Source organism: Coregonus clupeaformis, unplaced genomic scaffold (assembly GCF_020615455.1).
Source record: "Coregonus clupeaformis isolate EN_2021a unplaced genomic scaffold, ASM2061545v1 scaf0422, whole genome shotgun sequence".
Lineage (NCBI taxonomy): Eukaryota > Metazoa > Chordata > Actinopteri > Salmoniformes > Salmonidae > Coregonus > Coregonus clupeaformis.
The window spans coordinates 23,279-49,554 of NW_025533877.1; the positions used below are offsets into that span (position 1 = coordinate 23,279).

The following is a 26,276-nucleotide window of genomic DNA, read 5'->3' on the forward strand; positions in this document are numbered from 1 at the left end:
TAAGATAGCTAGGTGGGACAGGAGTAGTAAGTACACATTTCCTCAATAAAGTAGCTATCAGCAAAGTCAGAGCTAGATCTGCACAAATGACATTATTTACCATTCATTTCTATTTGGCACAAAATAATATATCTACAAAAAGTGCTGTAATTTCTAAACAGTTCACCCGATATGGATGAGAATAGCCTCAAATTAAAGCTGAATGTCTCACTTTAACCTCATAGTCATTGTATAATTTCACTGTCCCAATACATTTGGAGCTCAAGGTATGTAAACATGCTCTGAAATGAGCGGACTCTCCACTGAGACTTACTCAATCACAAATCCACCCTTAGCCCCTTCCTTGTTCGACCTACCTTTGTACTAATTCACCAGATTCAACTAATCAAAGATTTAGGTGGGTTAGAGATGGGCTAGAGCAAACATTTCCCCATATGAATGGATTGGGAAACAAGGTACTACTGTGCCTACTCCTGAGTGGCACAGTGGTCTAAGGCACTGTATCGCAGTGCTAACTGTGCCACTAGAGATCCTGGTTCGAATCCAGGCTCTGTCGCAGCCGGCCGCGACCGGGAGACTAATGGGCGGCGCGCAATTGGCCCAGCGTCGTCCAGGGTAGGGGAGGGAATGGCTGGCAGGGATGTAGCTCAGTTGATAGAACATGGCGTTTGCAACGCCAGGGTTGTGGGTTTGATTCCCACGGGGGGCCAGTATAAAAAAAAATATGTATTCACTAACTGTAAGTCGCTCTGGATAAGAGCGTCTGCTAAATGACTAAAATGTAAAATGTACCAGGGGCTAATGGAAGTGTCTAGGGAGTAGAGGCTAGGGGTATGTTTGGTATAGGGCCATATCTCTGAGCCAGGTCATCATTTCTTACAAGGTAGCCATGTTTTTTTTTTAGTTTCTTGTAATTAGTGCATACAGTAGCATGTCCCCATAATGTCTGCAGATCTGTGCCAAAAAATTGAACTTGATCACCCATCCTGAAAAAATTATTATTTGTGTATGTAAACTGAACTGGAAAGTCTTTGTTTGTTTATTTGTTTGTTTAGTACGGTCTCTCTATTCTCATCTTATTATCTTTAACAAATCAAACTGGAACTTGGGTAAATAGAAGAGGTAATGTGCAGTCTGTACTCAATTGTTTACACTTTTCCACAACTGGAGTCAGTTATACCATGCCTTTTTCAGTTCTTTAAGAAATTAATTTATTTCAGACTATTTAGGAAAGGTAAATAACTCATTGATCCTACTTTATGGCATACCCCCTTTCAGAGGAATCTGGCAATTCAATTATCAATAAATGTAACTACCAGGGAGAAAGGAAAAGCAGCAGTACTGCATATATCAAGGCTGGAGTGGAATAGCCCTGCACTAAGACGTTGCTATGCCCTGTTAACCTGTGCTCAGTACATTTACAAGTATACAGGAAGTGTAATCATCCGGGATGTAGTGAGTGTTTTGGTGAACGTTCATGCTCAGGCGAGTCTGAATGGGAAGGCCCTTGTGTCCATGCTGGGAGTGTAATGTCTGGAAAAACTGACGGACAGAGATTGAGAATGGCCACACATACTCACTGCCACAGGGACTGTGTGTGGTGTGTGTGTGTGTGTGTGTTTTGTGTAGTAATGTGGGAACCTGACAAAAGTCTATAAATGCACTCCCTTTGCTCAAACCAGAGGCCAGACTGTGTGGGTATGGGGTGGATAGCAGAGCCTTGCATGTCTAGCTTATCCCTGTTTCTCCCTCCCTCCCTGGGGCTTTTCTCCCCAGCTGTTCCCTTACTGTCCCCAGCCATTATACACACGTGTGTGTGTGTGTGTGTGGTCTTGAGTTTCCTTGAGGGCCTGCAGTGTGTAGGCATTGCAGTACTCTAACCTACTGACAGGGAGTTCAATACTCTTTACAGGCAGTACAGGCTTTAGTTCCAGCCCTGGTCCTGCAGAGCTAGCTACAGATCAAATCACATCAAAAACAGAGAAACAGCAGACAGAGGGGAAGGTCAATGGTGTGGTAGTAAAGTGGTGGTTTCTATATGGAGGTGAAGTAATGGTTATGGTTGTGTAGAGGAGGTGGTTGGGTGAACTATGCTCCTGTCATGATGTAACCAGAGTAATGTTGTCCTGGTGTGGGACTGTCTAACGCTGTGTGAGGATCTCAATTCTGTGTTCAGTGGACCAGCTTTCCATGTCATAGACTGCTGCCCCTCAGCACCTGCAGTAAGTGCTAGCTGCAGCAGGAAAGTCACTGTGCAGTCTGACTGAGGGAGGTTGTTGTATGACTCTAAATCACTGTGTGAAGAGCTCTGTGCCTCCATAATCACCCATACCATAGTAATCTCCTGCATCATCAGCTCTTCACCAGTGATTGTAAGAGTGTAGTCAGTACCTGATCTACTGCCACTGAATCTAGACGGTGTTCCAGACTGAAGGGTTTTTACTCTATAGATGAGTTTAGGAGCCTGTCCAGGTTTCAGCAGATACCAGCTCATGTCATCATCAATACCAGATGAACTTGCAACAGCACTGATAGACACACTCTCTCCCAGACGAACAGACGTTGATTAATTATCTTCATTCAGAACACGTTGTGCAGATGACTCTGAAATTGAGGATAATTATCTTTGATTAGTCACAATAATCTAAATAAAGGCATTGGAATCGTGTTCCATGTGCAAACATGTAGAAGCCCATTAAAACCTTTAAAAACCAGTAGACCACAATGAGAGATGCTGAGAGTTTCTCACCCTGAGTCTGGAGGAACCCCAGCATAATCAGCAGTGGAATCAGTGATATTATCTTCGTAATCTGCATCAGCATCATCTGTGGCTCTAAGAAGATTGAACAGACTGAACCCAACGATGATAACGCTGCAGTCTTAGTGTCAGGAGCAGTGAGGTTCAACAGCTATGCAAAACACCACTCTATAGGCAAACACACACCTGCTGGGTGTGAAAGAGAGAGAGAGAGAGGAGACAGAGAAACAGCGAGACAGATCGAGAAAGAGAGAGATACTTATAACTTTTATATCTGTTATTTTGCTGTTAGCTATGAGTTATTCCATTCTAGGGGTCAACTATAGGATGATAACTAAATAATGTATTAAAGGGTAGGTTTCACCACCAAATAAAAAAAAATGTGTCAGACATTCTATTACATACAAAGGGTGTTATGTCAAGCTGAGCCCAAATTGTATCTGTTTTCAGGATGAACCTCCCGCTGGTATACCATTCGTCAAATGTTAATAGCCAGGATCCAAAAGACTGCACAAATGGATAGGCCTAAAGGTGATGCCTAGCCTAACTGGAGCCTTACTCATTACTGTTATACTATACAGTGTATAGGGATGACGCTGATATTTACAGGTTGATGGCGCCCTCTTGTGCTAAAATGGCGTCACGCTGAAGTTCAATTCAGACAGAGAATAAAGTTATTTGTCAAACAGTGGCAGGCTCAGCGTCAACTGTTGGTAGAATTACAGACAGTGGAGGCTGCTGAGGGGATAACAGCTCATAATAATGGCTGGAATGGAGTCAATGGAATGGTAACAAACACATAGAAACCACATTTGATGTGTTTGATGCCATTCCATTTATGCCATTCCAGCCCTTACTATGATGCCATTCCAGCCCTTACTATGAGCCGTCCTCCCCTCAGCAGCCTCCACTGATTCCAGACTGGGCCTGCAAGCTCTTGTATTGCTTTTTGACGTAAACAACTAGATAGATGTGCAAGGACTAGGGCCCTGTGTTATGGACAATCATGTCACATGACCTGGATTTTAACCTGTGTTTAAAGCTTTTTCATCAAACTGTCCCCTTCTGTTTTAATGCCAGATGGTCTGGCACCATCCTCAGACAGTTGCTTTCATTTTTGCTCTAATTCTCATTTCTAGAAAAGGCTTAAAATAAAGGTTAAAATCTAGGTCATGTGACATTATAGTCCAAAACACATGGCCCTAGCAATGACAGAAAAGTATAAACGTCACCACTCCCCAGATATTAGTAGCATAATGGTTAACTGAACTTTACTGGCGGCAATAAACAATGAACTTCATCACCTGTTGCTTCAACTAGGTGGCAACAAAATAGATTTCTGATTGGTTGTACCTTAATTAAACTCCTCCCTCTCGCTTCGCATGGAACCATATGCCCGACAGCTTGTACGCACGAATAATTCGGTGTAAAACTTTAACCATATGAAATATTATAACGTTTTTCGCTTGTTAATTGACCGTAACATTTTGGTTTGATTTGTGTTTGTGTAGGCTAAGCATTCGAAAATCAACAAGTTCAACACCGCGCCACTACAACAATGTTTTCCCAACTTCATAACCGCTATGAGGCTTTTTTGAATGAAAATAACTTTGTGACAGATCTCCTAGCTACGATGGAGGAGAAAACTGGGGTACAGAGAAAATATATCGCTTCAGGTAATAATTAATAATAAATCCATTTGCACTGTAGAACTTTGCCATTTGCTTGGTTATAATGTTGCACTCTGTCAATGTTGAAACATTGTAACTTTACCCGCTAGTGGATACTTTCTCGTTATACAACGTTGGCTAGTTTGACGAGGTCAGCACATATGACAGTTCTTTGGCTGACATGTCACATTACCTAACTAGCCTACCAACAACAGTTGTAACTGATAAACTGTAACGCAGACTAGCCCAGTTAGGCCTAACACAAACAAACCACAGAAAACAAACGGTGTCACCAGACCAAATGTTATTGTTGTAACGTGACTGTTAATGACCATATAGGCCTAGGCTGCTTACAAGATGATTTTACGACACTCATTTGAAATAGCAAAGGTCGGATAGGCCCAACAGATTTCAGTTAAGCCACTATTAGATTTCGATTTAGCTGCTTCTAATGTCTAGCTAGCAGCTGGTCCCTAGCCAAGGGGTGTATTTATACCTCCTACAGAAATACGAACTGCTATGCTGAGATGGCAGATTCTAGGGTGACCTGCTGTCTATAGTTGAGTTGTGCTCCTTCTGAAGTTCTGCTGTTGTGCCGGTCTGTTTGTGCCATCATGCCTACTCATTCACTCATTGTTGACATTGACAACAATGGAGTTGACGAGCACAAACAGATCTGGGACCAGTCTAGTTCTGTTGCTGTTGTAATGTTGGCCTTTTTGAGGTGCTATTGACACACGTACACAGTCTGCCAGTACTGATGTTTATGGAAATTACCTGAGAGCAAAAACCGAATGTTACGTTGGTCTGAGATGGACTTTCTGTTTACTACTGGATTAACTGGACCTAATATGCAGTAAAGATAAGTCTATACCCTAGGGGTGTGTGTGCGCCTTGGTCTGGTCAAGTATGAAGTGAAGTAATTGAACGTCTGGTGTGAAATTATCTACGGCCAATGTGTGTTCAGAGGAGCCTGTAGGCTATACTGTGCAGTTTAGCTCTTCTTCTGGAGAAGGAACGCCAGCCCGTTAGTCTTCCATCAATGTCAGAGAGTGACTCTGTCTGCGCTACGCTGCCTGTGGAGGGACTCTGATCACATCACCAAGCATTCAGACATGTTGTCCACTGGGCAGTGTAAACTGTTGGGTGGAGGAGGGGGAAGGCGTTGGGTAGTCACCACATTAATGCTGCCTAGGACTATTGTCATGTCCAAACTAGGGCTCAGGGAAATTCCCAAGGTTGACAGGTCTGTGACTTGGCTTTACTCTGCGACTTGGCTATACTCTGCGACTTGGCTATACTCGGCGACTTGGCTATACTCTGCGACTTGGCTATACTCTGCGACTTGGCTATACTCTGCGACTTGGCTATACTCTGCGACTTGGCTTTACTCTGCGACTTGGCTACAAGCAGCAGGGGAATGAAGGACACTTATAGTGAAGTATTTAAACAGTCTCTGTTCTGTTTTGCCTGTTATGGGGGAATGGATTTTTGATTAAGTCTGTAGCGTCCCGGTCTGTATGTGGGGAGAGTGCCAACACTGGATGCACTCCAAATCAGGAATTTAACAAAACACCATTGACACATTTGAGAATACTTTAGATTTGCTCAGTGTTGCTTTACCAAATCATAGTTTTGTGACCATATATAGCCTTCTGCCCATAACTGAAACTAGTCATCAGTCTTGAAGATCATGCAGTGTATTGATTTTTGGTTAGATTGATTGATGTGGTCCTCTGTAGCTCAATTGGTAGAGCATGGTGCTTGTAACACCAGGGTAGTGGGTTCGATCCCCGGGACCACCCATACGTAAAAATGTATGCACACATGACTGTAAGTCGCTTTGGATAAAAGTGTCTGCTAAATGGCATATTATGTATTGGACTATAACCGACACTGATGAGACAACCTGCAGAGGAAAAGCCTGGTGCCATAGGTGTAAATGATTTCCCTATGCAAACAGGAGCTAAACCAAACAGAAGCCGTTTACCTGCTAGCTAGGGTTACAGTAGCAGGCAGCAGCTGCTTCTCTCTGTCCAGCTCGAAAACTCACAGATTGAGCCAATTTTTTTTTCTCCCATGGGAATCCATTGTACATGTGTTGACTAAAGTGTGTGAAGAGTTAATTGACAGACAGGGACTTTCACGGCTGTAGGTTGAACTCCCTGGACCTGGTTTGCGCTGCAGAGGAAATGTAGTTGCTAGTTTGTTGGTTTAGGTTAGAGCGGACCAGTATCTATGTGGAATCTCTCCCACTCCTGTTCCATGGTTCATATTCCACATGGTTACACTAGATGTCTTATGTACATCAACTTTGAATTTGTGAATGTCAGCGTTTGAATTGAGTTTCACGCGACGCCCTGTCCTGTTTATTCATCCAACATCCTGCTCTAACACACACACACACACACACACACACACACACACACACACACACACACACACACAAGATGTATCATGATGGTTTGACCTGTCTGCAGATATCTGGTAAGAATCTCTCTGTCTCCAGGTGTGGTCTCTCTGATCAGTCTGTATCTGTTGTTTGGCTATGGAGCCTCTCTCCTCTGTAACCTGATTGGTTTTGTCTACCCGGCGTACCTCTCGTAAGTAGCACCTCAAAACAAATCTAAAAAGTGGTGTTGTCATGCTCACATCATATGCTTCCAGGTGAAGGATTAAACCTGATTCATCACCTGTCCTGTCATCCAATCAGAATCAAGGCCATAGAGAGTAAGAAGAAAGATGATGACACTCAGTGGTTGACCTACTGGGTGGTCTACGGATTCTTCAGTGTTGCCGAGGCTTTCTCTGACATCTTCCTCTCCTGGTTCCCCTTCTACTATGCTGGCAAGGTACGTGTGTGTGTGTGTGTGTGTAACATTCAATATACAGGAGGCCAAAACATAATAGAATCACTCTCTCCCTCTCTCTCAATCCCCCTCTGCCTCAGTGTTTGTTCCTGCTGTGGTGTATGGCTCCGGTGACGTGGAACGGTTCTGCTATTCTCTACTCCCGTGTGGTCCGTCCCGTGTTCCTCAGACACCAGGCCACCCTGGACAGTGTCGTCAACAACCTGAGTGATAAGGCCAAGAACATGGCTGATACTGTCACTAAAGAAGGTGAGACACAGACCCATAAACTAGATTTATATTGTGGAGATGCGGAAACAACAGTCCCAGCTCCCGACACCTCGGTTTTTCCCCAACACGGCCAACGTAAAATTAATACTGGTGCGAGTAATGGTCACCCAATGGCGCACGCAAACGTAAAGTGATAGCACATCAGGCAACAATATTCTCTGGGAGAATCTGACTGCTTCAGAAAAGGCATCTGAAGCAGTCTGACTGCTCCGAACTCTAATTCACATGTAAGGTATGATACCTAGTTATCCCGCATCTCCGCAATGTAAATCTAGCTATACACACATGGTCACCAGATCTGTGTCAGTCAAACTAACTCATGTTTTTCTCTAAAGCTGTCAACCTGGCTCTCAACCATGACAAGAACCAGTGACTGACCGATGTATGACCACAAGCCTCAAAGACGTCTCGACTCCGATAAACACACAGAACAAAACAGTGTGTGATGTCCCGTGATGAAGGGTAATGGACCCTGTCATGTGATCAGTGGCTGGTGACCACCCTGCTGCACACAGAATAAGCACTTGTTTATTTTGTCACTCTAAGGCATTTTCTGCTTTCTAGTCTGTCTTTTTAACAGTCGCATGTGTCAATGTTATATGATAAAATTCCGATAATCCAGGCATTGTAGCATCTGATAATCTGCGCAGCGTGACTGTTTTTAAAGACCGGTTGGAATGCAACCAGAAGCTTAGAGTAGCCACTACACAATCTAACTGACCTCTAAACAATGTGAATGTCTCAATGTTATCTGTAGCCTACTATCAGGAAATCCATGTCTGTGAATCAGCCACGTTGACTTCACAAATCCACACTTAGCCTACTCCCCTTTGAACTACCCCAGCACTAACACACCAGATTCAATAAATCAGACTTTGTGATAAGTTATAATTTCACTGTCCCAATACATTTGGAGCTCACGGTATGTAAATATGCTCTGAAATGAGCGGACTCTCCACTGAGACACGTTGACTTACTCAATCACAAATCCACCCTTAGCCCCTTCCTTATTCGACCTACCTCTGTACTAATTCACCAGATTCAATGAATCAAAGATTTAGGTGGGTTAGAGATGGGCTAGAGCAAACATTTCCCCATATGAATGGATTGGGAAACACGGTACCAGGGGCTAATGGAAGTGTCTAGGGAGTAGAGGCTAGGGGTATGTTTGGTATAGGGCCATATCTCTGAGCCAGGTCATCATTTCCTACAAGGTAGCCATGTTGTTATTTCAGTCTCTTGTATTTAGTGCATACAGTAGCATGTCCCAATAATGTCTGCAGATCTGTGCCAAAGATTTTAACTCCATCACCTGTCCTGAAAAAATGATTATGTATGTAAACTGAACTGGAAAGTCTTTGTTTAGTATGGTCTCTCTATTCTCATCTTATCTTGAATAAATCAAACTGGAACTTGAGTAATGTGCCGTCTGTACTCCATTGTTTACACTATTCCACAACTAGAGTCTGTTACACCATGCCTTTCTCAGTTCTTTAGGAATTCTGAAATATGAATTTATTTCAAACTATTTAGCTAACTCATTGATCCTACTTTATGGCATACCCCCTGTGTCAGAGGAATCTGGCAATTCAATTATCAATCAATTTAACTACCACGGAGAAAGGAAAACCAGCAGTACTGCATATATCAAGGCTGGAGTGGAATAGCCCTGCACTAAGACGTTGCTATGCCCTGTTGACCTGTGCTCAGTACATTTACAGGTATACAGGAAGTGTAATCATCCGGGATGTAGTGAGTGTTTTGGTGAACATTCACGCTCAGACGAGTCTGAATGGGAAGCCTCTTGTGTCCATGCTGGGAGTGTAATGTCTGACTAAACTGACGGATGGAGAATGGCCACACATTGCCCCAGGGACTGTGTGTGTGTTTTCTGTGTGTATGCGTGTGCTGTGTGCTTAGTAATGTGGGAACCTGACAAAAGTCTAAATGCACTCCCTTTGATCAAAGAATAGTGGCCAGACTGTGGGGGAGATAGACATGCAATGCTCTGCTAACGTGTCCCCTACTGTCTCTCTCTCTCTCCCTTCCTACCTTCCTGAGGCTTTTCTCCCCTGCTGTTCCCTTACTCTGGAGACTGCCTTTTGCTGTCCATGCATACATACATGTGTGTGTGGTCTTCAGTTTCCCTTCGGGACTGCAGTGTGAAGGGATTGCAGTACTCTCAACTACTGACAGAGGGAGACAAATACTCTTTACATGCAGTACAGGCTTTAGTTCCAGCCCTGGTCCTGGAGAGATACAGATCAAATCACCATTTATTTAAAGTGCATTTAAACATGTCTTAATACGCTTTACAAACAAATGATAATATAAAAATAAAACAAACAGCAAAGAAATCAAAAATAGAGAAACCGCAGACATACAGAGTGTACATTGACACAACATGAAGGGGCAAGACCGAGTAGGCTACAGGGAAATACATGGGGTTAAGACACAGAGCAGTAAAACATTAGGGAGTCCAGTAGGGCAGGAGTGACAGCCAGGAGGAATGGTGGAGTGATCGCAGGATAGGAGAATGGATGGATTCTGGAGTATTGTGGCTTGATTGGAGGGGTCTGGTGGGCGGGTCAGTGGGTGGACTGGTGGTTGGATCCTAGGCCAGGTAGATGTTGGGCTCACAGGCTTGTGGGCTGGTGGTCGTCTAAGCGGGGGATGTGAGAGAGGCAGAAAGTTAGGGGGGGGGGCGCACCTATCTGTGCGTTTCTATGTGTGTTGTGTGATGACGCGATGCTCCGCAAGCCTATAGAGGGATCGAGGGAGACTGGTATAGATGGAGACATACTGATAGAGGGAAGGAAGACGTCGTGGCACTAGACCTGTAGTGTATGGGAATATCAAGTAGAGAGAGAAAGAGATAAATATAGCTTCAACAATTAGAGAGAGAGAGAGTGTGAGCACGGGCTGTGAATTCGCGGACGACATGAGATCTCTACATAAATAGTATAAAATGTTTTAAGACTCAGCGTTTTGCCTTACACACGTCTTGTCCGAAGACAGTCACTAAAACGGGACTACACATCAAGTTCAGGTATGTAACACGGAACCACAACCAGATCCATCTTTAGAAAAATCCGTTAGGCAATGTCGGTTAGAGAATGTTGATATTGTGTGGCGTTGCCTCACTTAGACGGTTACGCACGCGATTCTTGCCATGGTAAATATGGGGCAAGAGTTTTTTGATTGCAAACCGTTATTTCTACCATATGTTAAAATTCATCTGGACATGTATGTTGCTGTTAATGCATCATAAACCGTGTGAATTATCGCCAGGAATGGGAGAGTGGATGATATTCTATGCAGGGATCTAACATGTCTCGTTTTGAGGATGAAAGGAGGATTTGGAGGATGTGATGCGCCTGTGAAATGATGCCACCGCCACCAAAGCGAGATGGCGTTCCTTCTTCCTGTGGTATTTATGAATGAAAGGGGCAGAGTAGGCTAGCCTGTGATGTCGTATTCTAGACCCACTGACAACAAACGAGGTCGTTTTTAACTCTTACTTTGCCTATAGCATACCCTGCTGCAAGCCCGCCATGGACATGCATTATTACACACATACACACACACACACACACATTAGGCTACATTCCACCAACACGATGGCAACGTGACGCATAGCCTCTAACAGTAGGCCTATGCTAAACCATTTTTAATCCCTCCATATTTTCATGCGGTCCATCTGGACATTGTACGCATGCCTGATTAACATTATATGTGCTGTTTATGGCAGGCTTTCTTCCATGACTATCCTGTAACTGTAGGTGTGTGTGTTTGTTCCCGATCCTTGTGTTTGTGTGGGTTCATAGTAGGAGGGAGGGGAGGGAGAGGAGAGGAGGGGAGGGGAGAGGAGGGAGGGGAGGGGAGGAAAGGAAAGGGGAGGAGAGGAGGGGAGGGAGAGGAGGAGGAGAGGGGAAGGAGAGGGGAGGGGAGGAGAAGAGGGGAGGAGGGAGAGGAGGGGGAGGAGAGGATAGGAGAGGAGAGGAGGGGGAAATGTCTTTATTCTTTTGGAACTTCTGAGTGTAATATTTACTGTTTTAATATTTATTGTTTATTTCACTTTTGTTTACTATCTACTTCACTTGCTTTGGCAATGTTAACATACGTTTCCCATGCCAATAAAGCCCTTAAATTGAAATTGAATTGGGAGAGGAGAGGAGAGGAGAGGAGAGGAGAGGAGGAGAGGGAGGGGAGGAGAGGAGAGGAGGAGAGGGGAAGGAGAGGCGGAGGAGAGGAGAGTGGGAGGAGAGGAGAGGAGAGGGGAGGGAGAGGAGGAAGAGGGAGTGGAGAGGGGGAGGGATGACAGTAATTCCAGTGATTAAGCTTTGTAGTATAGCAGAGGGTAGTAAAGAGAGATTGGACCATGGCTGCATGTGTGTAGGTGGGTGTTGGAGGAAATGTGTGTGTGTGTCATCTTCCATGCCCACGTTATGGTTGCATCAGAGGACACATCAGAGTTAGGATTAGTAATGGTTAATAGTTGTGTTGGTGGTTAGGAAGCATCGTATTGACCTTTCTAGCATAGCCAGATAGTTACAAACCCATATACTGTCTGTTCTAGCATGGTGATATGGTGACCAGCAAGTTTCTGATTCCTTTTTAAGAATGACGCATGAGTGTCCTGAAAGTATAATAAGCACGTTTTTATGAGTGCCACCTATTTCCTCTGATGTTCATTTGATTTTTGGCTGCACCTCGGCTCACACTGGTTGAAGTGCTGTCTGTCCGCTCCTCTCCTGCTGTCTGTCTGTACGCTCCTCTCCTGCTGTCTGTCTGTCTGTCCGCTCCTCTCCTGCTGTCTGTCTGTACGCTCCTCTCCTGCTGTCTGTCTGTCTGTACGCTCCTCTCCTGCTGTCTGTCTGTACGCTCCTCTCCTGCTGTCTGTCTGTACGCTCCTCTCCTGCTGTCTGTCTGTCTGTACGCTCCTCTCCTGCTGTCTGTCTGTCTGTCCTCTCCTCTCCTGCTGTCTGTCTGTTCCTCTCCTTCTGTCTGTCCGCTCCTCTCCTGCTGTCTGTCTGTCCGCTCCTCTCCTGCTGTCTGTCTGTCTGTTCCTCTCCTCTTGTCTGTCTGTTCTTCTCCTGCTGTCTGTCTGTTCCTCTCCTTCTGTCTGTCTATCCTCTCCTGCTGTATGTATGTCTGTCCTCTCCTCTCCTGCTGTCTGTATGTCCACTGTGTGTGTGTGTGTGAAGGAGGTGTGCTACTAAGTTAAGACCTGGGAATTGGGTCAATGCAGACAGTCCAGAAGAACAGAGAGGTTAAGCTCAATGATTAGCTGCTAAGCCTAGACCCCTGTGGTGCAATCTGTAACACACACACACATAAACACACTTAATAAATACAAACACACGCACGCACACACACACACTCACACACGCACGCACGCGCACACACTCACACAAAGCCCATCTTAATGTCGGGGCAATCTGTTGGAGTGATGGAATGAAGGGATTGTTGTCTAGAACTGGGATGAAGAGGTGGTTTTAATGTTCTACAAACAAAGCTTTCTAATGTGAAATATACATGTGGGACACTGAGATTTTAATGCTTATTTCCTCTGTTTGCATCACTCTCCATCACACCCATGCACAGGCACACACGCATGCATGCTCGCACACCCACAGAGAGAACAGATGAAGCATTGAAGCAGTGTGTGATGAGAGGTGAACAGGAGAAACCCAGTCAGAGTTTGGTTCCATTCTATACATCTATACATCTGAGTGAGTGAGTGAGTGAGTGAGTGAGTGAGTGAGTGAGTGAGTGAGTGAGTGAGTGAGTGAGAGAGAATGGAAGATGCCTGAACTCATGTGTACACAGAGTATCAGTATGTATTTCCCCTGGTTGCAGACACACACCTCCTCTAGCTGTGATAAGATCTGCCTGCAGACGTCAGCCAAGGGGGTGTGAAACTGCATTCATTCATAAGGGCGACACACAATAACACATGCACACAATAACACATACACAAAAAGCTGACAGGTGTGTGTGCGTGCGACAAGCAGACAGACAGACAGGCAGACAGACAGACAGGCAGGCAGGCAGGCAGGCAGACAGGCAGGCAGGCAGGCAGGCAGCTAACCAGTGAGACTGACACACACACAGACACACACACATACACACACAGCCACACACACACACACACACACACACACACACACACACACACACACAGGAGAAGAGGAGAGGAGAGGAGAGATGAGGAAGGGAGAGAGAGAGAGAGAGAAGGACAAAAGCAGAGGAGAGGAGTCTTGGTCTGTGCCAAAGTGATCTCCTAATGTAGAGTTGGCTGGGCTGGTCCAGATGGATTTATACCATTAACTCATTAAAGCACTCTATCCTTCCATCTCTATTCATCAGAGAAGGGCAGGAAAGAAAGATGGTCAGAGTGAGACAGTCCCATTTGGGAGGAGTGTCATCAATCTCTGTGCCCTAGTGTCAAGGGACGGAAGAGGGTGTGTGTGGATCTTTAGACTGAAGTTCCCACATTGTTCCATGAATATTAGTATGTCTGCATCTAGTGTTTCTGTTCTAGTTTGAAGTGGGTTTATAATTTGAGTGTTGTCATTTGGTGTTAGAGGTCCTTATAACCAGTGTTTAGCCCCAGAGCTGTTCAATAATACACACACACACACACGCTGCAGAGAAAGCAGAATCGTATTTGAGGACTAGATTCAGATACAGAAAGATGAGTTGTGGTAAGTTAACTGTAGTTCAAAGCTTTTGTTTCATCAGGGATAACCTCTTAGTCAGTACATGTGGCTGTCTCTACCTGGGGTCAGTACATGTGGCTGTCTCTACCTGGGGTCAGTACATGTGGCTGTCTCTACCTGGGGTCAGTACATGTGGCTGTCTCTACCTGGGGTCAGTACATGTGACTGTCTCTACCTGGGGTCAGTACATGTGGCTGTCTCTACCTGGGGTCAGTACATGTGGCTGTCTCTACCTGGGGTCAGTACATGTGGCTGTGTCTACCTGGGGTCAGTACATGTGGCTGTGTCTACCTGGGGTCAGTACATGTGGCTGTCTCTACCTGGGGTCAGTACATGTGACTGTCTCTACCTGGGGTCAGTACATGTGGCTGTCTCTACCTGGGGTCAGTACATGTGGCTGTCTCTACCTGGGGTCAGTACATGTGGCTGTCTCTACCTGGGGTCAGTACATGTGGCTGTCTCTACCTGGGGTCAGTACATGTGGCTGTGTCTACCTGGGGTCAGTACATGTGGCTGTCTCTACCTGGGGTCAGTACATGTGGCTGTGTCTACCTGTGGTCAGTACATGTGGCTGTCTCTACATTTACATTTACATTTTAGTCATTTAGCAGACGCTCTTATCCAGAGCGACTTACAGGAGCAATTAGGGTTAAGTGCCTTGCTCAAGGGCACATTTACGTCATTTAGCAGACGCTCTTATCCAGAGCGACTTACAAATTGGTGCATTCACCCTATAGCCAGTGGGATAACCACTTTACAATAATTTTTTTTTTTTTTTTTTTTTTGGGGGTGGAAGGATTACTTTATCCTATCCCAGGTATTCTTTAAAGAGGTGGGGTTTCAAATGTCTCCGGAAGGTGGTGAGTGACTCCGCTGTCCTGGCGTCGTGAGGGAGCTTGTTCCACCATTGGGGTGCCAGAGCAGCGAACAGTTTTGACTGGGCTGAGCAGGAACTATGCTTCCGCAGAGGAAGGGAGCCAGCAGGCCAGAGGTGGATGAACGCAATGCCCTCGTTTGGGTGTAGGGACTGATCAGAGCCCGAAGGTACGGAGGTGCCGTTCCCCTCACTGCTCCATAGGCAAGCACCATGGTCTTGTAACGGATGCGAGCTTCAACTGGAAGCCAGTGGAGTGTGCGGAGGAGGGGGTGACGTGAGAGAACTTGGGAAGGTTGAACACCAGACGGGCTGCGGCATTCTGGATGAGTTGTAGGGGTTTAATGGCACAGGCAGGGAGGCCAGCCAACAGCGAGTTGCAGTAGTCCAGACGGGAGATGACAAGTGCCTGGATTAGGACCTGTGCCGCTTCCTGTGTAAGGCAGGGTCGTACTCTCCGAATGTTGTAGAGCATGAACCTGCAGGATCGGGTCACCGCCTTGATGTTAGCGGAGAACGACAGGGTGTTGTCCAGGGTCACGCCAAGGCTCTTCGCACTCTGGGAGGAGGACACAACGGAGTTGTCAACCGTGATGGCGAGATCATGGAACGGGCAGTCCTTCCCGGGAGGAAGAGCAGCTCCGTCTTGCCAGGGTTCAGCTTGAGGTGGTGATCCGTCATCCATACTGATATGTCTGCCAGACATGCAGAGATGCGATTCGCCACCTGGTTATCAGAAGGGGGAAAGGAGAAGATTAGTTGTGTATCGTCAGCGTAGCAATGATAGGAGAGGCCATGTGAGGATATGACAGAGCCAAGTGACTTGGTGTATAGGGAGAATAGGAGAGGGCCTAGAACTGAGCCCTGGGGGACACCAGTGGTGAGAGCACGTGGTGCGGAGACAGCTTCTCGCTACGCCACTTGGTAGGAGTGACCGGTCAGGTAGGGACGCAATCCAGGAGTGAGCCGCGCCGGAGATGCCCAGCTCGGAGAGGGTGGAGAGGAGGATCTGATGGTTCACAGTATCAAAGGCAGCAGACAGGTCTAGAAGGACAAGAGCAGAGGAGAGAGAGTTAGCTTTAGCAGTGCGGGAGAGCCTCCGTGACACAGAGAAGAGCAGTCTCAGTTGAATGACCAGTCCTGAAACCTGACTGGTTTGGATCAAGAAGGTCATTCTGAGAGAGATAGCAAGAGAGTTGGCTAAAGACGGCACGCTCAATAGTTTTGGAAAGAAAAGAAAGAAGGGATACTGGTCTGTAGTTGTTGACATCAGTGGGATCGAGTGTTGGTTTTTTGAGAAGGGGTGCAACTCTCGCTCTCTTGAAGACGGAAGGGACATGGCCAGCGGTCAAGGATGAGTTGATCAGCGAGGTGAGGTAGGGGAGAAGGTCACCGGAGATGGTCTGGAGAAGAGAGGAGGGGATGGGGTCAAGCGGGCAGGTTGTTGGGCGGCCTGCAGTCACAAGTCGCAGGATTTTATCTGGAGAGAGAGGGGAGAAAGAAGTCAGAGCATAGGGTAGGGCAGTGTGAGTAGGACCAGCAGTGTCATTAGACTTAACAAACGAGGATCGGATGTCGTCAACCTTCTTTTCAAAGTGGTTGACAAAGTCATCCACAGAGAGAGAGGGGGGAGGATTCAGCAGGGAGGAAAAAAGTGGCAAAGAGCTTCCTAGGGTTAGAGGCAGATGCTTGGAATTTAGAGTGGTAGAAAGTGGCCTTAGCAGCAGAAACAGATGAAGAAAATGTAGAGAGGAGGGAGTGAAAAGATGCCAGGTCGGCAGGGAGTTTAGTTTTCTTCCATTTCCGCTCCGCTGCCCGGAGCTCTGTTCTGTGAGCTCGCAATGAGTCATCAAGCCACGGAGCTGGAGGGGAGGACCGAGCCGGCCGGGAGGATAGGGGACACAGAGAGTCAAAGGATGCAGAAAGGGAGGAGAGGAGGGTTGAGGAGGCAGAATCAGGAGATTGGAGGGAGAAGGATTGAGCAGAGGGAAGAGATGATAGGATGGAAGAGGAGAGAGTAGTGGGAGAGAGAGAGCGAAGGTTGCGGCGGCGCATTACCATCTGTGTAGGGGCAGAGTGAGTAGTGTTGGAGGAGAGCGAGAGAGAAAAGGAAACAAAGTAGTGGTCGGAGACATGGAGGGGAGTTGCAGTGAGATTAGTAGAAGAGCAGCATCTAGTAAAGATGAGGTCAAGCGTATTGCCTGCCTTGTGAGTAGGGGGGACGGTGAGAGGGTGAGGTCAAAAGAGGAGAGGAGTGGAAAGAAGGAGGCAGAGAGAAATGAGTCAAATGTGGACGTAGGGAGGTTGAAATCCCCCAAAACTGTGAGGGGTGAGCCATCCTCAGGAAAGGAACTTATCAAGGCGTCAAGCTCATTGATGAACTCTCAAGGGAACCTGGAGGGCGATAGATGACAAGGATATTAAGCTTAAATGGGCTAGTGACTGTGACAGCATGGAATTCAAATGAGGAGATAGACAGATGGGTTAGGGGAAAAATTGAGAATGTCCACTTGGGAGAGATGAGGATTCCTGTGCCACCACCCCTCTGACCAGATGCTCTCGGGTATGCGAGAACACATGGTCAGATGAGGAGAGAGCAGTAGGAGTAGCAGTGTTTTCAGTGGTAATCCATGTTTCCGTCAGCGCCAGGAAGTCGAGGGACTGGAGGTTAGCATAGGCTGGGATGAAGTCAGCTTTGTTGGCAGCAGAACGGCAGTTCCAGAGGCTGCCTGAGACCTGGAACTCCAGGTGTGGGGTGCGTGCAGGGACCACCAGGTTAGAGAGGCAGCAGCCACGCGGTGTGAGGCGTTTGTGTAGCCTGTGCAGAGAGGAGAGAACAGGGATAGGCAGAGGCATAGTTGACAGGCTGTAGCAAATGGCTACAATAATGCAGAGGAGATCGGAATGAAATGAACTAAACATCTGGGAGAGGAGAGAGCAGGGCCTCCCTCACCAAAACTTCCACCTCGGAAACTATAATTGTTTCACTGAACCACCCGAACAAAAACTCTCCCAACTTCCACCTTTAGAAATCAGAATTGTTGTGAACCACAGCGGTTCAATGTTTCAAGGAATAGACTCAACCCACTTTATTCAGCTAGCTAACTATGACACCATAGCTAACTAGCATGCTAGCATCCAATAACACACAGTTTAGCACCAACACTTGGTCACAACAAACCACCAATAGTGTGTTAACACACTAAACAGATAATTCGTGTCCGTGTCTAGTTCCTTTCATAACGCAGCAATAATTAAACGTTGGCTAGCTAGCACAAATATATTGTATTTAGCTGCCACAGTACAGCACACAATGGCTACTGTGTTGACTCTGTTCGAAAACGGCTACCTAGCTAGCTCGTGCTACACCCGGCACCGCCGAAAACAATGCTAACCTACAATAACTACCCACAGCAGCCCACGATGCCTAACTATGACTCCATAGCTAACTAGCATGCTAGCATCCAATAACACACAGTTTAGCACCAATACTTGGTTACAACAAACTACCAATAGTGTGTTAACACACTAAACAGATAATTCGTGTCCGTGTCTAGTTCCTTTCATAACGCAGCAAAAATTAAACATTGGCTAACTAGCACAAGTATATTGTATTTAGCTACTACAGTACAGTTAGCTGGTCGTGTTGGCTAGCTAGCAATGGCTACTGTGTTGACTTTGTTTGAAAAACGGCTAGCTAGCTAGCTTCGTGCTACACCCGGCACTGCCGAAAACAGTGCTAACCTACAATAACTACCCACAACAGCCCACGATGCCTAACTATGACGCCATAGCTAACTAGCATGCTAGCATCCAATAAAACACAGTTTAGCACCAATACTTGGTTACAACAAACTACCAATAGTGTGTTAACACACTAAACAGATAATTCGTGTCCGTGTCTAGTTCCTTTCATAACGCAGCAAAAATTAAACGTTGGCTAACTAGCACAAGTATATTGTATTTAGCTACTACAGTACAGTTAGCTGGTCGTGTTGGCTAGCTAGCAATGGCTACTGTGTTGACTTTGTTTGAAAAACGGCTAGCTAGCTAGCTTCGTGCTGCGGGCCGATCTACAATACCTAACTCCAATCTAAATACATAATTAAGCCTTACTCGACAAAGCCCAAGCTATGTATAAAGCCAAACTTACCCGACGCCAGCTAACATTTGTCTTCTGCAATCAGTAGGTGTAATTAAGTACAGTAGCTACTAACTACCTAACGTTGATGGCTCAGATAATGAGGTTAGAAAAACGGCTGAATGGTCGGTAGCTAGCTGGCTTAATTACAGGTACTCTTAAGCGTGAAATAACATTGGAAACAACTCTCCACCGTTGCTAAACGTTACAGTAGCTACCCGCTAGCTAGCTAGCCTCGTGCTTCGCCGGGCTCCGCCGTAAACAATACTTACCTACAATAATTACCTACGGAAACCTACAATAACTACCTAAATAACTACCTAAATAAACTACCTACAATACCTAACTACAACTACCTACCTACGATCTAAATACATGGTTTAAGCTTTACTCAACACCATATAAGAAACCAAGCTTACCTCCTGCTAGAGAAAACACAACCTCTCCCGACCACAGCATAAACCTACCTGGGGTCAGTACATGTGGCTGTGTCTACCTGGGGTCAGTACATGTGGCTGTCTCTACCTGGGGTCAGTACATGTGGCTGTGTCTACCTGGGGTCAGTACATGTGACTGTCTCTACCTGGGGTCAGTACATGTGGCTGTGTCTACCTGGGGTCAGTACATGTGACTGTCTCTACCTGGGGTCAGTACATGTGACTGTCTCTACCTGGGGTCAGTACATGTGACTGTCTCTACCTTGGGTCAGTACATGTGACTGTCTCTACCTGGGGTCAGTACATGTGGCTGTCTCTACCTGGGGTCAGTACATGTGGCTGTCTCTACCTGGGGTCAGTACATGTGGCTGTCTCTACCTGGGGTCAGTACATGTGGCTGTCTCTACCTGGGGTCAGTACATGTGACTGTCTCTACCTGGGGTCAGTACATGTGGCTGTGTCTACCTGGGGTCAGTACATGTGGCTGTCTCTACCTGGGGTCAGTACATGTGGCTGTCTCTACCTGGGGTCCACAGAATCACTGTCTATTCTCAGTGTTAGATCCTATTCTTCTCTTTTATTCACCTTTTACCTCTAACCTGTAATGTTTTAAGACCTCCACAAAATAATATCTCTCTCTCACGCTCTCTCTCTCTCGCTCTCTCTCTAGGTTTAATACAGTGTCCAGGCAGTAGGGGGCAGCATGCCTGAGCAGAGTAATGACTACAGGGTGGTGGTGTTTGGAGCGGGGGGAGTGGGGAAGAGCTCCCTGGTCCTACGCTTCGTTAAAGGCACCTTCAGGGACACCTATATTCCCACTGTGGAGGACACCTATCGGCAGGTGAGCTGGGGTGGGAGAGGAGAGGAAGGAAGACAGAGGCTGCGTCTGGAATGGCACCCTAATCCCTGTTTAGTGCACTACTTTGACCAAGGCCTGAACATAGTGCACTTTAGGGAATAGGGTTCCATTTCAGACAAAACCAGAGAGGTGAGGGGGGAGAGGTAGAGAGATGAGGGGGGGGAGGTAGAGAGATGGGGGGAGGTAGAGAGATGAGGGGGAGAGAGATGAGGGGGGAGAGGTAGAGAGATGGGGGAGGTAGAGAGATGGGGGGAGGTAGAGAGATGAGGGGGAGATGTAGAGAGATGGAGGGGGAAGGTAGAGAGATGAGGGGGAGAGAGATGAGGGGGAGAGAGATGTGGGGGAGAGGTAGAGAGATGAGGGGGAAGGTAGAGAGATGAGGGGGAAGGTAGAGAGATGAGGGGGAGAGGTAGAGAGATGAGGGGAGGTAGAGATGATGGGGGAGAGGTAGAGAGATGATGGGGGAGAGGTGAGAGATGGGGGGAAAGGTAGAGAGATGAGGAGGGAAGGTAGAGAGATGAGTGGGGAGAGGTAGAGAGATGAGGGGGGAGAGGTAGAGAGATGAGGGGGGAGAGGTAGAGAGATGAGGGAGGAGAGGTAGAGAGATGATGGGGGAGAGGTAGAGAGATGACGGGGGAGAGGTAGAGAGATGACGGGGGAGAGGTAGAGAGATGACGGGGGAGAGGTAGAGAGATGACAGGGGGAGAGGTAGAGAGATGAAGGGGGAGAGGTAGAGAAACGGGAGGGAGAGAGAAGATTCATTGGCAGGTGATCAGGGATAGGCAGTAGGCCAACTGCTTTATCTGATGCATAGACATAATTACCATACATAGTGTGTCCAATGATCTGATACACCAAGTCAAATGATACAACTTAGTGATCAAAAGAGCATTGAGTAAAAGCAATGTTTGTCAATGAATGACCATGTAATATCCTAATCATACTAGTTATGTGTGTATGTTTGTGTGTGTCTACAGGTGATCAGCTGTGATAAGAGTGTGTGTACGCTCCAGATAACTGATACAACAGGCAGTCACCAGTTCCCTGCCATGCAGAGGCTGTCCATATCTAAAGGACATGCCTTCATACTGGTCTACTCTGTAACCAGCAAACAGTCACTGGAGGAACTCAAACCTATCTACCAACAGGTAGGTGTGTGTGAGTGTGTGAGTGAGTGAGTGAGTGAGTGTGAGTGTGTGTGTTCTAATCTCTTCTTCTGTTGTCCAGGTGATAGCCATAAAGGGGAACATAGAGGCCATCCCCATCATGTTGGTGGGCAACAAGAGTGATGAGACCCAGAGAGAGGTGGAGACTAAAGATGGAGAAGCACAGGTCTGAAATGTTACAATTTTGTATTTTTCTGACCTGGGTTCAATAGGCCTACATAATGTAAAATACTTGAAAATATTGATTCAGTTTGGAATAGTGTCAAAAGTGCAAACACCAAGTTAACTAAAGCTCACCTCAAGGTATTTGATATGTATATTTTACCCAGGTCTGGTATTGTTGGGCCGATTGCTGTAAAGCGAATTCCCTCTTATAAGGACATTCTACTAACTCCTGTTAATAACAATAATAATAATCCTATTGTGTGGTCTCCCAGGCGACCACGTGGAAGTGTGCGTTCATGGAGACGTCAGCTAAGACCAACCACAACGTGACTGAGTTGTTCCAGGAGCTACTCAACCTGGACAAGAAGAGAAACATGAGTCTCAACATCGACGGGAAACGCTCCGGAAAACAGTCCAGAGCCGAGAGACTGAAGGGAAAATGTAGCGTCATGTAGAGAGGAGGAGAGGAGGAGAGGAGAGAGGGATGGAGTGTAGAGGAAGAGAGAGGAGGTAAGGAAGGAAGGAGGTCACAAGGAAGAAGTGAGGATAGAAGACACACAGAAGAGAGGGAATGGGAGAGGGAGAGAAGAGAGGGAAAGAGAAGAGCGTGAATAGACCTCAGGACCACTGTTGGGTTCTATACCTCTCCCTCAGTATCCTCCTCTCTCTTCCCCTGTCTGCCTGACCAGGGTCCTAACCCGCCATACAGTCCCACTGTAGTGAAAAGATTTGGGGCTTGTCTGAACACGACTCGAACCCGCAACCCTGCATCTGTCAGCATCAGTCCAACACCTCAGCCATTACACCGTGAGGTCCCAACTTCTTGGCGAGGTCACTAGATGTTACACTAGGGACACTACAACATAATGTACATATCCTATGTATACACGGCCTCCCTCCCGATCCCCTCTGAAAGATACAGACAATATACCCCCTAACCGTCTCTAACTGTCATCATGCAAAATGGAGAATCCTCTTAACGCATCATTCAAAATGGATTCAAAATGGCTTCTAAATCATTATTTGAACTGGAGAAATGTCTGACATCAACAATCCCTCTAAGACTTTAGCTCCGTGTCAAACAAGGGAAGGACAGTGGTTCACGTCTGACCTGGAATCCGAGGAAAGGGATCCTGGGAAAGAAAGACGTGGCAGTTGGACTGAAATGTTAAGAAGTCTGCCTGGGACACTTGGTAGTTGGACTGAAATGTTAAGAAGTCTGCCTGGGACACTTGGTAGTTGGACTTTGGTTGGATGGATGATGGACTTGGAATATTTGGAGTGGACTTGGTGCATGTGAAGAGGTATTAGATATGTTCGAGGTGGGATTTGGGAGATTGGCTGTGAAAATCGTAATTGGACTGGGAATACTGTGGATGATGTCGTTGGGAATGTTTGCGTCGGTTGGCTTTGGCCCTTGTTTCATGTGAGGAGCCTTTCTGTTGGCCTTGTGTTTCCCATGCCAAGCAGCTGAATCCTCTTCATACACAGAGAAGCACAGAGAGGATGGAGTGACGACTACTCAACGGTGGAAAGACACTTGATTAGTTTAACGCCATGCAAATAACATCACATTGCACTTTATATCACACACACACAAACACACACACGTTTTTTGGAGACCAGTGGTCAATCACCAAGTGTATTCCTACATAGTATGTAAATGAAAAAGGAGCGATATTATTATGTAAATGTTTTATATTATTTTCGCAGACACCTCTATTGGTTTATGTAAAGCAATAAGGTTGTTTGTCATAGTACAGAATATAGACTCCAGGTGGAAGTTGCCCCTAACCGCAGACCTAGGATCAGCTTACTCCCCAAATCATAACTTTAACCATTAGGGGGTGAATGCAAAACGGATCTTAGATCAGCATTTATGGACAAAGTCATCCAACTTCTTACTTTACAGGAGAGTTAAAAGCACAATCATTTTATCAAGATTTTGTTTTACCGTGTTCCGTTATCTATATTTAGAACAGAGGTTGGGGAAGGGGGGAGGAGCTATCCAGTAGCTCTTATTCCAGGTGACTTGTAATGTAAACAGTGTACGGTATTTAAATGTCTATAAAAGGCATCATAAGGCTGTGGGTTGGTTGTATAGCACGGTATTGTAATGAAACAGACAGAAGGTTAGTCTGCTTCCCAAATGGCACCCTATTCCCTATATAGTGCACTACTTTTTGACCAGAGCCCAAATAGGGTGCCGTTTGAGATGTGTGTGTGTGTGTGTACAGTGCACTCAGCAGTGTTAGTTTGAATCAGCACGGACACCTCTACCCCATCCTCCCACAACCTGTCTCATTGCATCTGCCAAAGGCCAATATTCACTGTTGTTGCTGCTACTGTGTATGTGTGTGTGTGTGTGTGTGTGTGTGTGTGTGTGTGTGTGTGTGTTAATGCAGTTTTATGAAGTGTCTGTCAGAGGTTCCCTGTGGAGATGACCCACACATTCTGCATGAGTCAGACTGCTCAGGCTCATGCACACACAAACACACACACACACACACACACACACGTACTGTACACAGTACACACCGACACATGAATACACATGCATACCAAGCAGACAGAGAGCAGTCCTCGGTGCCACAGAAACCTCATTATCTGCGTCTCATGCGGCACCCTATCCCCTGATCCGATGTGGTTCTGGTCAAAAGTAGTGCACTACATAGGGAATAGGGTGTCGTGAGGTTTCCACATTGTCTGTTTTTCTGCACTACTGTGTCACCCTGTAACCCGTCTGTTGTACGGTTCCTGTTAGTTTTACCACTCCCCTTCACTCCACATCTGTAGATAGCTGTAAATAGCAATTAGAGTTATATAGCTGGAGGTGGATATAGAGTCTATAGATGATTTAGGAACGTTAGGGAATTGTGACATCATGGCTGCCTTTGCCCTCTTCAAAGGATTGTGGGTAGTGTAGTCTTCTTAGGAGTGAAAAGGCGGCCATTTTGTAGAGCTGCCAACTGTGATTCCACAGAACGTTATTATAATCAGAGAAGGGATGGGCCCTGAGGAAGATCTCTCTCTCGTCATTGGTTGAACACCTTGGGGGACTGGCCAAAGCCCAAATGGGTGGAGTCCTCCAGAGATGACCCAATGAGAGGGTGTCTTTTTCGGGTGTGTAGTACAGAGGGCTGGATCCTGTCACAAATCTAGACTTTTCTCACAAATATATCAATAACATGATTTACGTGAAAGTCTGATTTTGTTGTATGTCAAATTAGGAATGGGTTCAGAGAGCATTCCTATAATGACTAAGGAATGGACAAAGAGGCTGCTGTATGGCCAAGATTGAAACACAGAACAGAGCTGAAATGATTATAGAATAGATTATACAAGCCAGATAGTGGTGTCTGTTCTAACGTAGTTTCTACCTGAAAAAAGCCCCCAAAGTCTTTCACTGATGTGTGTTATCAGAAAGTCATGTAGCTGGAAACAGGGTACTGGTCATGTTGTGGAAGAGAAGCGGCACAAAGGACTATGGGTAGAGTAGTTCATTAAGTGTAGTTAATCAGAAACATGTTCTATAAACTCAAGCTTACCAGGGATGCAGTTTGGAATTTTTGCATCACCCCAGATCATACTATCAGCCTAGCCCAGTAACAACTCCTAACCCCTAGCAGTTCAAATATCTGAAGGGACTGGATAGGGGACAGGGTTAAATATTAGGCTTTGGGGAACTTCCGCCATATTGTTTACACTTGTCTGCTCTGCCAAACACAAAACGTGGAAGTGCCTCGAAGTTGTTTCTGGACTGGACCTCTGAGGGGTGCAATGACTTCTGGGTAGTGTAGTTCTGCTAACCTCCATCTTTGCCCTTCCTTCCCTGCATGGCCCCAATAAGTGTTTCTCCCAGCCAGCATGAGAACCAATAAGGACACAAACTGTGAAATTACCATATTTGTATTTTGTTATTATAATTCTTCTGCATTAATAACGGCTTTGGTTTGAAAAGTGTAACTGTTTTTAATCTCATATTGTTTTTGTAAAAATGTTTTTTGTTTGAACCTTTTTTTTACATAATGATCATGTATAGACATTATTTTATTTTTTATTATAATTATTATTCTAGCTATTTATTCTAGCAATAGTCTTCCTACTATAATGTACTGTGGCAATGCATCCTAACTATGAGATGTCATATATAGTACCAGTCAAAAGTTTGGACACACCTACTCATTCAAGGGTTTTTCTTTATTTTTACTATTTTCTACATTGTATAATAATAGTGAAGACATCAAAGTTCTTGAAATGTTCCGTATTGACTGACCTTCATGTCTTAAAGTAATGATGGACTGTCGTTTCTCTTTGCTTATTTAAGCTGTTCTTGCCATA

The 26,276-nt window shown here is 45.9% G+C and overlaps 2 protein-coding genes and 1 long non-coding RNA gene across 6 annotated transcripts; 2 read left to right on the plus strand and 1 right to left on the minus strand.

Moving 5' to 3' along the window:
• Positions 1-2,500: 2,500 nt before the first annotated feature.
• On the minus strand, positions 2,501-4,177 carry LOC123484726. 2 transcript variants are annotated; one of them, XR_006658658.1, is made up of 3 exons: positions 4,112-4,177; positions 2,750-2,947; positions 2,501-2,604 (listed from the first exon to the last, which is right to left on the minus strand). It is a non-coding gene; the product is annotated as an uncharacterized LOC123484726 (long non-coding RNA). The 2 variants fall into 2 exon arrangements; XR_006658659.1 differs by having other exon boundaries at positions 2,750-2,944; positions 4,112-4,164.
• On the plus strand, positions 4,070-8,985 carry LOC123480958 (receptor expression-enhancing protein 5-like). Of its 3 annotated transcripts, XM_045215318.1 has the most exons (6): positions 4,070-4,164; positions 4,270-4,434; positions 6,938-7,031; positions 7,142-7,280; positions 7,379-7,547; positions 7,904-8,985. In XM_045215318.1, the coding sequence occupies exons 2-6, from the start codon at positions 4,317-4,319 to the stop codon at positions 7,939-7,941; spliced, it is 558 nt and encodes a 185-aa protein (XP_045071253.1). In that variant the 5' UTR covers positions 4,070-4,164; positions 4,270-4,316; the 3' UTR covers positions 7,942-8,985. The 3 variants fall into 3 exon arrangements, with proteins under 3 accessions (XP_045071253.1, XP_045071254.1, XP_045071252.1); XM_045215317.1 differs by lacking the exon at positions 4,070-4,164 and having other exon boundaries at positions 4,170-4,434; XM_045215319.1 differs by lacking the exons at positions 4,070-4,164; positions 6,938-7,031 and having other exon boundaries at positions 4,166-4,434; positions 7,096-7,280.
• Positions 8,986-10,281: 1,296 nt separating this feature from the next.
• Positions 10,282-24,463, plus strand: LOC121587416 (GTP-binding protein Di-Ras1). Its single transcript, XM_041904303.2, has 5 exons — positions 10,282-10,617; positions 20,416-20,586; positions 21,582-21,752; positions 21,832-21,936; positions 22,208-24,463. Exons 2-5 carry the CDS (start codon positions 20,449-20,451, stop codon positions 22,388-22,390), a joined length of 597 nt encoding a protein of 198 aa, XP_041760237.1. The 5' UTR covers positions 10,282-10,617; positions 20,416-20,448; the 3' UTR covers positions 22,391-24,463.
• Positions 24,464-26,276: the final 1,813 nt, after the last annotated feature.

Bases quoted from the DNA above. Each gene is read 5' to 3' on its own strand.
- LOC123480958 (XM_045215318.1), top strand. From the start codon at position 4,317: ATGTTTTCCCAACTTCATAACCGCTATGAGGCTTTTTTGAATGAAAAT. The intron at 4,435-6,937 runs GTAATAATTAAT...CTCTGTCTCCAG, and splicing joins GAGAAAATATATCGCTTCAG to GTGTGGTCTCTCTGATCAGT. The intron at 7,548-7,903 runs GTGAGACACAGA...TTTTCTCTAAAG, and splicing joins TGATACTGTCACTAAAGAAG to CTGTCAACCTGGCTCTCAAC.
- LOC121587416 (XM_041904303.2), top strand. From the start codon at position 20,449: ATGCCTGAGCAGAGTAATGACTACAGGGTGGTGGTGTTTGGAGCGGGG. The intron at 20,587-21,581 runs GTGAGCTGGGGT...GTGTGTCTACAG, and splicing joins TGGAGGACACCTATCGGCAG to GTGATCAGCTGTGATAAGAG. The intron at 21,937-22,207 runs GTCTGAAATGTT...GTGGTCTCCCAG, and splicing joins CTAAAGATGGAGAAGCACAG to GCGACCACGTGGAAGTGTGC.